General features: G+C 36.3%; 1 protein-coding gene across 3 annotated transcripts in view; it reads left to right on the plus strand.

The window, feature by feature from the left end:
* Window positions 1-12,113, plus strand: part of LOC123671575 (glycerol-3-phosphate acyltransferase 3) — a 28,365-nt gene that overhangs the window by 6,506 nt on the left and 9,746 nt on the right. Inside the window, exons 2-4 of one of the 3 annotated variants that reach the window (XM_045605495.1) lie at window positions 4,861-5,127; window positions 7,146-7,391; window positions 9,146-9,382. In XM_045605495.1, coding sequence (XP_045461451.1) covers window positions 4,861-5,127; window positions 7,146-7,391; window positions 9,146-9,382 — 750 coding nt within the window. Of the gene's footprint in view, window positions 1-4,860; window positions 5,128-7,145; window positions 7,392-9,145; window positions 9,383-11,645; window positions 11,880-12,113 lie in introns of all 3 variants that reach the window. The other 2 variants (XM_045605496.1, XM_045605497.1) reach the window with 2 other exon arrangements.

Below are 12,113 nucleotides of genomic sequence, written 5' to 3' on the forward strand. Positions count from 1 at the left end.
CTCTTCTAAATCTACCTTTTCTGTATAAAGATTCGTCTTTGTTTTCGAAATAGGCTTCAACCTAGGTAATCACTTCTTCATTAGAGCCAAATTTCTTTCCCTAGAGCATTCTTAAACCACTTGAAGCATTTGAAAATTTGTGCAGTAATGCGAAACGACGAGAGAGTAACTCAAAAATAGAAACTGAAATAGTATACAGCTATAAAAAGGAAAACCAATGTGAAAATGAATTACAAAGTAATGTTGAAATAATTATGGATTCAATATTTTTGATAATTCATTGTTAAAAATCACTTCAAACCACTTTCAGGTATTCAAGTTCTTAAAAACTTCAATTTTACGTTGAAAATTTGTGCAGTAAAACTATCTGCGCGAAAATTTGAAGTACACGTCTCAGTTTAGTTTTTAGTGGTGTTTCCGAATATTAAAACAGATTTTCAAAATTCCGATGTCAGGGTGTTGTTTCGAGGATTCAAACGATTCATAATTTTTTGTTAACCCGGACCTGTATTTTAAAGGCGGTTATTGCATGATACGTTTGGGCTCTCAATTAGGAACATATTTGCCAAATATGAAGAAAATATACCGGGTGGTTCGTTTGATATGGCCTCAGAAAGAAACGGGCAAAATTCATAAAACACCCTGTATCTCGGCTACGAAGACAGTAAGACCCAATAAATGGGGTATCTCCAGAACCGCCTTGGTGCCACCTATGCACCTGTGAAGTATTTCCGTTTCCCAATGAAACACCCTGTATCAATGATTTAGGAAAAATTATACCTAGAAATGAAGGCTATGTGGTAAATTATTTCGATATAACAAATTTATCAGTTGGATCTGAGGTCTATGAAAAACTATCAGAAAAAGCTGAACATATTGCTGTGCACAGTTAATAGTTTAAACTTAACTCTACAGTATTATAGTATAGTTTATTTATGTATTTATGTTCTGAATAAACTCTTATTATATTTTTCTGAAGTCAAATGTTCTAATTTCGACACAAACAGATCACAGTCTACTTTTAAATTGTCAGAATCAGTAAAATTCCTTGGCATCTATGTCGATCAACTTCTAAATTGGCGTAAACATAGAGAAATTTAATCAAATTAATTATGTAGAATCTGCTCTGCATTAAGATCAATTTCAAAATATGTATAACAACGCGACAATTGAAAAAAAAATGCTAACATTTTCTCACCAATTTTGATTCACTCTGATATAATTTTTATGTCTCACAACAAGTTGCAATTAATTTTATGAATGTGAGATCGAAATTTATTCGGTTTAACATGTCATTATATTCTAACATGTTCGTTTCATGCCCAAACAAAATTTTATAATGGTTTGAATTGATTCGTGCGAAATATATTATAGCTATCAGTTTTTTGAATATTGTATCGACTTTTGATTATTGAAAAAATATACGGAAATTTCTCTGGAAGCATTGGATAGATTGACTAATTGACTGAATCGACCAAAATTCACAATGTCCCCAGAAAAAAAAAGAAATAAAGCGTCCTTAATTGACTATATTGGAATCATGTCGGCCTTGGCTTAATATATGGCTTAGAAGAGAGCGTATAAAATGCCTGCTCGCCTAATTCTTATTGTCAATTTTTCCAATTTGTATTTGGGGAATAACGATTACTTTATGCTACAATTGAAACATTTTTTAGAACGTTCTTATTTTCATTTCAAGTGCTTCAAACTGAAAGTTTCTGGATTTTTTTCGGTTCTCTAATGCGGTAGTTACAAAAACTATTGACGTGAAACTTATTGTCCTCATTTTGTCCGGTAATGGCAGTAAAAACTGTCCGTTCTCAAGAAGTTATTATAGCTGATTATACCAACAGGAAATCATTCATTTTTTTTTTGGTATTGCATGTACCAACCAAAAATGCTTCCAGCATTATGAACATGATAAGTAAACAATAGTAAATAACACACGGTACTATAATTGAAAAGCGTTTCCATAATTTTATTGTTCTTTTTTCTCTTTAAGAACCATCATTAAGAAATATAAAAAATACTTAATAACTAATTTTTTATTTTCAACAAGGTAAATGCAGGATAGTAACATGCCATTATTTAAGATATTTTGTTTTACTCGATTTGGACGTCTGTTTTCCCAATTTCTCGTTTTGTTTTCGCCATATATTCAATTTGTTTAATGCGGTCGTTTCCTGAACAGATCACACTTCATCAGTCTGTCCGCTCGACAAGCTGTAAACACGATAACTCCCAAATGAAAAGAGCTAGAAACTTGAAATTGATTGAATTCGTTCAATATTTTGTTTTTCAGATAATTTTCAAAACTATAGATTCGATCAGAATGAAATATAAAGGGTGTTTTTTTTAGAGCTATAGAATTTTAAATTGCAATAAAACAACGATGGATTATTCGATTGACATGAATTTTATTTATCCGCAAGATAATCTTGTGGCATTACATTTTAAATATGATTTCTGGCATATGACCGCCACGGCTGGCTCGGATGTAGTCCAATCTGGACGTCCAATTTTCGATGACTTTTTCCAACATTTGTGGCCGTATATCGGCAATAACACGGCGAATGTTGTCTTCCGAATGGTCAAGGGTTTGTGGCTTATCCGCATAGACCAATGACTTTACATAGCCCCACAGAAAGTAGTCTTGGTGTTAAATCACAATATCTTGGAGGCCAATTCACAGGTCCAAAACGTGAAATTAGGTAGTCACCAAACGTGTCTTTCAATAAATCTATTGTGGCACGAGCTGTGTGACATATTGCGCCGTCTTGTTGGAACCACAGCTCCTGGACATCATGGTTGTTCAATTCAGGAATGAAAAAGTTAGTAATCATGGCTCTATACCGATCACCATTGACTGTAACGTTCTGGCCATCATCGTTTTTAAAGAAGTACGGACCAATGAGTCCATCAGCCCATAAAGCGCATCAAATAGTCAGTTTTTCTGGATGTAACGGTTTTTCGACATACACTTGAGGATTAGCTTCACTCCAAATGCTGCAGTTTTGTTTGTTGACGTAGCCATTCAACCAGAAGTGCGCTTCATCGCTAAACAAAATAAAATGGACGTAGTGCGCGATAAGTATTCCGCACAGAACCATTATTTTCGAAATAAAATTGCACTATTTAAAATAAATAAATAAATAAATAACGTCTTTATTCAGAGAAGCAGGCGAAGTCTAGCAATCTATTCAACTCAACCCCAATTGCAAGCGTTGTTCAGGCGTGAGTCTATTCATGATGAATCGCCAAATCATAATATCATAAATCACTTGACAGCTTTGAATCGGTCGCCATCTTGAGCAGAAATGCCAACTTAAAGTTATATACCTCGAAAAAAAACACCCGTTAGAACGTTTATCTGAAAAACAATTTCCAGCTGTCGAAAGCCTCATAAGAACTTCAGAGAGTGATCGTTAGTATGTTTCTGAAAAAAAAAAAAATTCTATGAGTATATTTTTTCCGGAGTTGCTTCGTTTCTGAGATAGAAGGCGTTGAAGTTTCAAGGGAAAAACGGTATACAGTCATTTTCAATGAAAAGGGGCTTATTTAGTCCTAGATTGAAATTATTATTACCAGTGGCGTCTCAGTGAACACCACAGTAATGATATTATCAAGAAGAATAAGTAAGCTACTGACTTCTCGAAATTTTTTTAAACTAAACAACTGAAGGTTAAACTTCTCTTGTGTTTTCTTCACATCAAGCTTCATTTTCGAGAAAAAAAATTGAATTCACTTCCGATTCTGAAAACTTTCCATGACATCATAAAATAAAAACTAAAAGTAAAAAATAAACAATTTCGACCTTACTATTTTAAATAACTGTATCAAATTTCTTTCAAAATGGTTCAATAATATTTATATTCACCGTTTTTTCTCAGAAACGAAGAAACTTGATGAACAGTTTCGTACCGTTATTAGGACACACCCTGTGGTCCCCAAGAGCGCAATTGGCGCAGGAATGAACGTCGGTGTCACTTTTGCTGATCATAAAATAAATGTATTAGAATAAGCATCCCTTTGGTATATTAAATTTCACAATATAAATATTTCTAATCTTTAAAAAAAACTGTAGAAGCTAAAACATGGATTTTTTCAGAAGGTTTCTCTACTCCTATCGAATTATATATTCATTATTAGATTCTCTCTCTCTCTCTCTCTGTCACTCATAGATTATCTCAAATTATCAAGAAATTTAACATTTTGTATTGTATTTATTTCACCCTGACTGGTTTTCTGGAAGACATAAATGTTTAAATTTTAAACTTATTGGACGCTCTGAGTTCAATGCATTCTCATTGTTTGACACCAGCAAAGTTAGTGACTAATTTTCCCAATATAAGAATTTTCAATATGTATGATGAAATTCTAAATGATTATAATGGCAACATTGCGTATGATTTTTGACATTTCTGTTCAATAAGTTATGTCATTCGATCATGGAGAGATACACACTTGAACAACGTTTAGACATTTTTAAATTGATATGATTAAAATATATGTATGCTCATTTGTGAATACTGAAAAAAAATTTTAGCGGTATCAAGTACAGATCAGTACTTTTTCTACAATACGATGAATGGCGAATTTTTCTCAATATTCACAAATGATCACTGATAAAATAATTAAACAATTTCTAAACATTGTTGGAGCCTATATTTTTGTACGATTAAATGACATAAACTACAAAAGACAAATGACATAATAAATGTCAAAAAACACACAGTGTTGCCATTATAATTATTTTAAATAGTAAAATTCCTATTGGAAAACCCTTTACAAATTTTGTACTGTAACCACTATCCTCTTACACACATAAATTTCTAATGTAGAATCTCCATTATGTTTCAGTATGGAAGACAGAACATAGAATCGGCGCAGAACAAAAGCAAACCCGAAGAGGACAGTGACGATGAAGGATACAGCGAGAGCTCAAACAACACACCTGTTGACGAGGTGGATACCAACAAGCACAACGGAACGCACAAGAACGGCTACATACCAAATTCCAACCCTCTAATCAGTAGAGATTTGATATTAGTACCGGGACCACCTACTCCTGCCAAAAAAATAGAAAAAGTGGAGGAAAACAGTCCTGAAAATGAGATTGCTTTGAAGGTGAGGCACCAAATAAATTATGAGTTCATAAGAATTGGTCATCAATGATGATAATCTTTGCAATCAAATCTATTCGACAACAAAGAGTGAACTTCACAGAGAACCTTATCTAAAGGAAGAAACATAGAATTTTTAAGAGGCTACTTCTTTTGCATGTTGGCATTTTTGGTCTTTGTTTATCAAGGTTCTGTTACTTCTAATTCAAAACACTATCTATACAGTATAACAATGGCAAAGATACGTTTCGATATAAAGGGTGTTTTTTTTAGAGCTCTAGAACTTTAAATTGCAATAAAACAACGATGGATTATTCGATTGACATGAATTTTATTTATCCGCAAGATTATCTTGTGGCATTACATTTTAAATATGATTTCTGGCATGTGACCGCCACGGCTGGCTCGGATGTAGTCCAATCTGGACGTCCAATTTTCGATGACTTTTTCCAACATTTGTGGCCGTATATCGGCAATAACACGGCGAATGTTGTCTTCCAAATGGTCAAGGGTTTGTGGCTTATCCGCATAGACCAATGACTTTACATAGCCCCTCAACAAGTAGTCTAGCGGTGTTAAATCACAAGATCAGGTTGAGTTGAACAGAAGATGTACTTAGGTGCATCACTGGACTCCGCCTATTCTCACATTTTCGAGGTTATTTTTTTTCTTTGTAAAATTATTTGTATTGATCTTGTTTTGTGGGAATAAAGTCAATTATTATTATTATTATTATTATCTTGGGGGCCAATTCACAGGTCCAAAACGTGAAATTAGGCGGTCACCAAACGTGTCTTTCAATAAATCGATTGTGGCACGAGCTGTGTGACATGTTGCGCCGTCTTGTTGGAACCACAGCTCCTGGACATCATGGTTGTTCAATTCAGGAATTAAAAAGTTACTAATCATGGCCTTATACCGATCACCATTGACTGTAACGTTCTGGCCACCATCGTTTTTGAAGAAGTACGGACCAATGATTCCACCAGCCCATAAAGCGCACAAAAAGTGTGAGTTTTTCTGGATGTAACGGTGTTTCGACATACACTTGAGGATCAGCTTCACTCCAAATGCGGCAGTTTTGTTTGTTGACGTAACCATTCAACCAGAAGTGCACTTCATCGCTAAACAAAATAAAATGGACGTAGTGCGCGATACGTATTCCGCACAGAACCATTATTTTCGAAATAAAATTGCACTATTTGCAAGCGTTGTTCAGGCGTGAGTCTATTCATAATGAATTGCCAAACCAAACTGAGAATAAATCACTTGACAGCTGTTAAACCGGTCGCTATCTTGAACAGTAATGCCAACACCCGTTATTTCTATTTTATGGAAGGAGAGTCTTAAAGTTGGGCATTAAATTTAACTATAGATTCATGTCATAAAATAAAACAATATTTTTATTAATAATTTTTCCATATTGGGCTCAGATGAAAAAAATACCCTGTATTTATTTTATTTATTTATTTTATTTATTTATTCAAATGGAGTACATGACAGGACAAACCCAAAAATATGTACTCAATAATAGTTACAATGGTGTTTAAAGATTAAAAAAAAATAATACAAAGGGGGTCGCCATCTTGAACAGTAATGCCAACTTAAAGTTATATACCTCGAAAAAAACCCCCTGTGTAATGCAAGAGATAAAAATATATGTTGAGATCCTTTGATCAATTCCTTTTCCAACATCACATTGAAGGCAGAGGGGTACAAGTAGGAATATTCGAATAGATTTGGTCTACATTATCTCATTTTCTAGTTATTATTTTTCAGGAAATGATAATGATATTATTTATTTTGTGATATTTTCAATGTGACGTTATGATATTCGAGGATCCTCTCAACAGCGATTTGTAGATTAAGTAGTCTTAAACCAAGAAATGTTATTCTAAAAAGCACTGAATGCTTCTAACCAAGAATATTATTGATCCAAAAACACTAGATCAGTAAAAATTAACTCGGCTTGAATATGAATCATTCAATTCAATAGGTGTAATACTTTTCTGATTCTTACAGGAAGTATTCAAAGATTTCGATCTGTCCAGTGTGGTGGACTACATCAAGGTGGGAGTGGAAGCCATAATAGAAGATGAAGTAACGTCTAGATTCGAGGCTGAAGAATTGAAAAATTGGAACTTGTTGATAAGGACAAACAGGCATTACGAGTTCATCAGTTTGAAGCTAACAATCCTGTGGATTTGTGGTTTCTTCCTGAGGTATTTCTTCTTGTTTCCGCTGAGAGTTTTGATCTGTTGTTTTGGGGTAAGTTGTCAATCATTATATCCTTGATTTCTTAGGGGGGTAAACTTCAATATCTTTCGATACCTTGCTTTCAATTCTTATTTTATTCGGGTAAGCTAAAGTTGAACATTGAGACTTCCAAATCGACTGTCACCTTCTAAGGGGTATTGTTAGTGAACTACAGGATAATGTGTATGCTTATCTCTTTTTATATCTTTCTTAACAATGTTTTCGGTTCTATAAATATATCATCTTCATTTTTCGGGTTAGATCTTATACAGAATCTTGTAGCCATGAATTATCATTTAAATTATACTAACTGACAAAGAAACTGCAACACCAAGAAAGAGATGTGTAAATTTTAATTTATTGGTAAAACATAGATGGTATAGCAAGGTGTGTAAATGATTGAATTTGGAGAAAAAAAAAGGTTTTTTCATGTAAACAATTTTTCTTACTTAAATATTGTAGTCGTTTTTTGCAAGTTTTTTAAATTTCACAACAAACCAGCTGTTCGTGGAGATCCAAAGTCGATGTTTAGTTGTTAAAATGCCTAGAGCAAGTGTACGCGGAATTTATCGCCAGCAAAGTGAATTTGAAAGAGGTCGAATTATTATACACAGAATTATACAGATATCCAACTACTGTTATGAGATGTTGTCAAGCGTGGTTTGATAATGCCCAAAATCGAAGAAGAGTAGGCACCGGACGTCGAAGGGGCACAAATGAAGTTCAAGATCGACGTCTAAGACTTAAGGCCATTAGAGACCGATTTGCGACAATTCGATCTTTGGCTGATGAGTGGTTAGGAGAACACCTGGCCATCCTGTAACTGTCCAAACTGTTTGCCGCCGGATAAGGTCTTTTGGACTGCAGCATTATCGACCACATCTCGTGTTACATCTGACGGTTGAGCATCGCCGGCAACGATTACAGTGGTGCAGAGAACGTTTACATTGGAACGTGGAATGGCATCAGCTCTTCTTTTCTGATGAAACTCGATTATTCTTGGGTGCAGAAGAAGGTCGAAGAAGGGTTAAACGACGTCAGGGAGAAAGACGTGAACCTCAGTTTGATGTTGAGCGTCATGTTCACCGGACAATAGGCGTTATGGTATGGGATTCTATTGCACATGCAAGTACGTCACCTTTAGTCTTTATTCGAGGTAACATGACAGCGCTGCGTTACCTTCAAGAAATAGTGGAGCTATATGTTCTCCCTTACCTTAACCGGCTCGAGAATAGCAAGATAATGCCCGACCTCATGTTGCCAGAGTTAGCTTAAACTTTTTCGAAACGACCCATGTGAATCTTTTGCCATGGCCGCCCAGACGCTCCAATGTTTCGCCCATAGAGCATGGGTAGAAGGCTTGGAAATTTACTCCAGCCCCCATGGACTTTGGCGGCCCTGAGACATGAATTACAGATAGCTTGGGATAGTATCCCTCAAGAAGAAATAGACCATCTTATTGCATCAATGTCGAGACGTGTTGGGGAGTGTATAGATAATCGCGGTGGACAAACACATTAGTAACATATTCATTGAAAAAAAATTGTAAACCCTTTGTTTTTTTTTCTCCAAATTTAAATCATTTCCTCCTTGCTATACTACCTATGTTTCACCAAAAAGAAATTAAAATTTAAACAGCTCTTTCTGGGTGTTGCAGATTCTTTGTCAGTTGGTATATTTTTGGGGGGGTTTCATCAATGACTCATTTCACGAGCTCAGTAAAGTCAAGAGAACGAATCAACAAACCAAATTTGTTATCCGAACAGATATTATGGCTCGTTATATCGACCTACCTTCTCGGCAAACTACCAGAGAACGCCCTGAAGCGATGGGTGAACAAGCAGGCGTACATTATAGCTTTCAGAATATTCGCCAGATCCTTTATAGGCTACATCAACATACACAATAAACAGTACAGGCCTGCCAACGCGTCGGTATGTGTTGCCAACCATACCACACCCATAGATGTGGTGATACTGTCCACGGACAACTGCTTCTCACTGGTGAGTCTAGAAGGTTCGAGGGGTCAAAGAGTCCAGGTTGTCCAACGCTAGAAATACGTCCAAGCTACCATGCCGTATCGCTTTCTGTTTTCTGTCCTTGCGTTTTTTCTATTTTTCAGGGATGTTTTACTGTTTTCTGTGTGTTGGTGGGTCTTTTCGGGAAGACGTTAGGTTGGTACTTATGGTTTCGAGGAACAAGTTTCAAATCAGTACTCATCAGTAATAGTCTTGAATGGGTTCATACAAGGATTTCTTGCATGTTACAAACCAAAAGTAACTAAGATATTCCTACTTGAATCTCTGACTGTCAACTTAAAGTGATGAAATTGAACATCATATTTAGTAAAACGTATTTTTTAGCTTAACAGACCATTTTAAGGAATAAGCCTGAGACACGTCGATTTTTTATTTTAATTTACCGTATTTTAAAATACACTGCACAAAAGAATTAAGGCACATTATGAAAATCTCAAATTTATTCTACAACTGAATGATAATAATTTTTATCAGAATTATGCATGCACATGTTATCCACTTTCAACGTTTTTCTTCAATACAGATGTTTTTTCCCAGCAGGAATAAAAAAAGATGAGATCATCAGATTTTGAATGTATTGGCTCCTTTCTGAAATCAGTTGTTCTCGATCAATTCTAGTGATCAATAGTTTTTCTTTCGTTTGGTTTTCTACACTCGATCGCTATGCAACGTGAAACTCGCAATTTGACCCAAGAGGAATGTGCCCAAGCGGTAGTTTTGCGAGAAGAAGGGTGGACATACACAAGAATTGTAGAAAGGTTTGGAGTTTCCCATACAAGTGCGTCCAGAATGTTGCAGCGATTCAGGAAGACAGGTATGAATGTCCGAAGACCAGGACAGGGTAGACCACGGGTAACAACTGCCATTTGAGAACGTTACTCGAGAGTTTCTTCGTTGATACAACGGTTTGCAACCGCTCGCCTCCTTCAAAATCAGCTTGAGCAAACTCATGGGGTACAAATTAGCACTCAGACAATAAGAAATCGCCTCAGAGAATATGATTTAAGGACTCGTGTCGCGGCAAGAGGCTCAGCTCTTACCCCAGCCCATCGAAGGGCGCATTTGGATTTTGCGAGAGAGCATATCCATTGGGAAGGGGCTGATTGGGAAAGAGCATATATTTCATGTGGACGTCTGTATACAAGGGAACGTCGATCACAATGGTAGAGGCAGAACCTAGACTCATCTCTTTCCCAATCAGCCTCTTCCCAATGGATATGCTCTCTCGCAAAATCCAAACGCGCCCTTCGATGGGCTGGGGTAAGAGCTGAGCCTCTTGCCGCGACACGAGGCCTTAAATCATATTTTCTGAGGCGATTTCTTATTGTCTGAGTGCTAATTTGCACCCCATGAGTTTGCTCAAGCTGATTTTGAAGGAGGCGAGCGGTTGCAAACCGTTCTCTCAACGAAGAAACTCTCAAGTAACGTTCTTGAATGGCAGTTGTTACCCGTGGTCTACCCTGTCCTGGTCTTCGGACATTCATACCTGTCTCCCTGAATCGCTGCAACATTCTGGACACACTTGTATGGGAAACTCCTAACCTTTCTGCAATTCTTGTGTATGTCCACCATTCTTCTCGCAAAACTACCGCTTGGGCACATTCCTCTTGGGTCAAATTGCGTGTTTCGCGTTGCATAGCGATCGAGTGTAGAAAATCAAACGAAAGAAAAACTATTGATCACTAGAATTGATCGAGAACAACTGATTTCAGAATGGAGCCAATACATTCAAAATCTGATAATCTCATCTTTTTTTATTCCTGCTGGGAAAAAACATCTGTATTGAAGAAAAACGTTGAAAGTGGATAACATATGCATGCATAATTCTGATAAAAATAATTATCATTGAGAACACCTTCAGTTGTAGAATAAATTTGAGATTTCCATAATGTGCGTTAATTTTTTTGCGCAGTGTATGTTCTGCTTAATGTGCCTTGGAAATATGCCATTTGGTTGACATTTTGATAAGAATTTTTTCTGCAAAATATTGTGCTCCCTGCAGTTAGAAATTATTTTTTTGGATAAAAGAATATCCATCAATTAAAGACTGAATCCATTGGATATCATCAGAAACTTGTTGTAGATGTAAGAACCTACTGCAGTCACCAGTTCGCTTACCCTGATGATGATCAGTCTTCCAGAAAGGACCCTCCCACCACTCTGCATACCCTCCCAATGTTTTATCCCTTTTTTGCCTGAAACGCTAGCATTCTGTGGGGTGTTTCAGGTTTGCTGGCTAACCATGTGCACCGCCCTTGTGGGCTATGTACCGGACGGAGATCTTAAGCAAAAAGTAAATAGGTATATATCGATTATGTGCTTTGGAATATTGTCGAATGCACTTTCTGCGGTGATCACGTATCATAATGAAGAGAACAGACCGAAAAGTGGCATTTGCGTGGCGAACCACACCTCTCCCATTGACGTGTTGACCTTAATGTGCGATAATTGTTATTCATTGGTAGGTAGAGAAGAGTCCAAGTTGTAATGTTATTTCAAGTATTTTTTTTCTTTTTTTTTTTGGGATGTGGTTATGTCGATGTTTGATGGTGGGGGAATTTGCATGTATTTCTTGTAGCATGGATCGTTCCGACAGTCTATTATTTGTTAGATACTTTAGATACAGCGCCATCTGTGTTTTTCGTAGATTTCTATAAAACCCTGTTTTCGTTAGAGATGGCGCTTACCATGACTT

The sequence above is a fragment of the Harmonia axyridis genome, chromosome 1 (assembly GCF_914767665.1).
Source record: "Harmonia axyridis chromosome 1, icHarAxyr1.1, whole genome shotgun sequence".
NCBI lineage: Eukaryota > Metazoa > Arthropoda > Insecta > Coleoptera > Coccinellidae > Harmonia > Harmonia axyridis.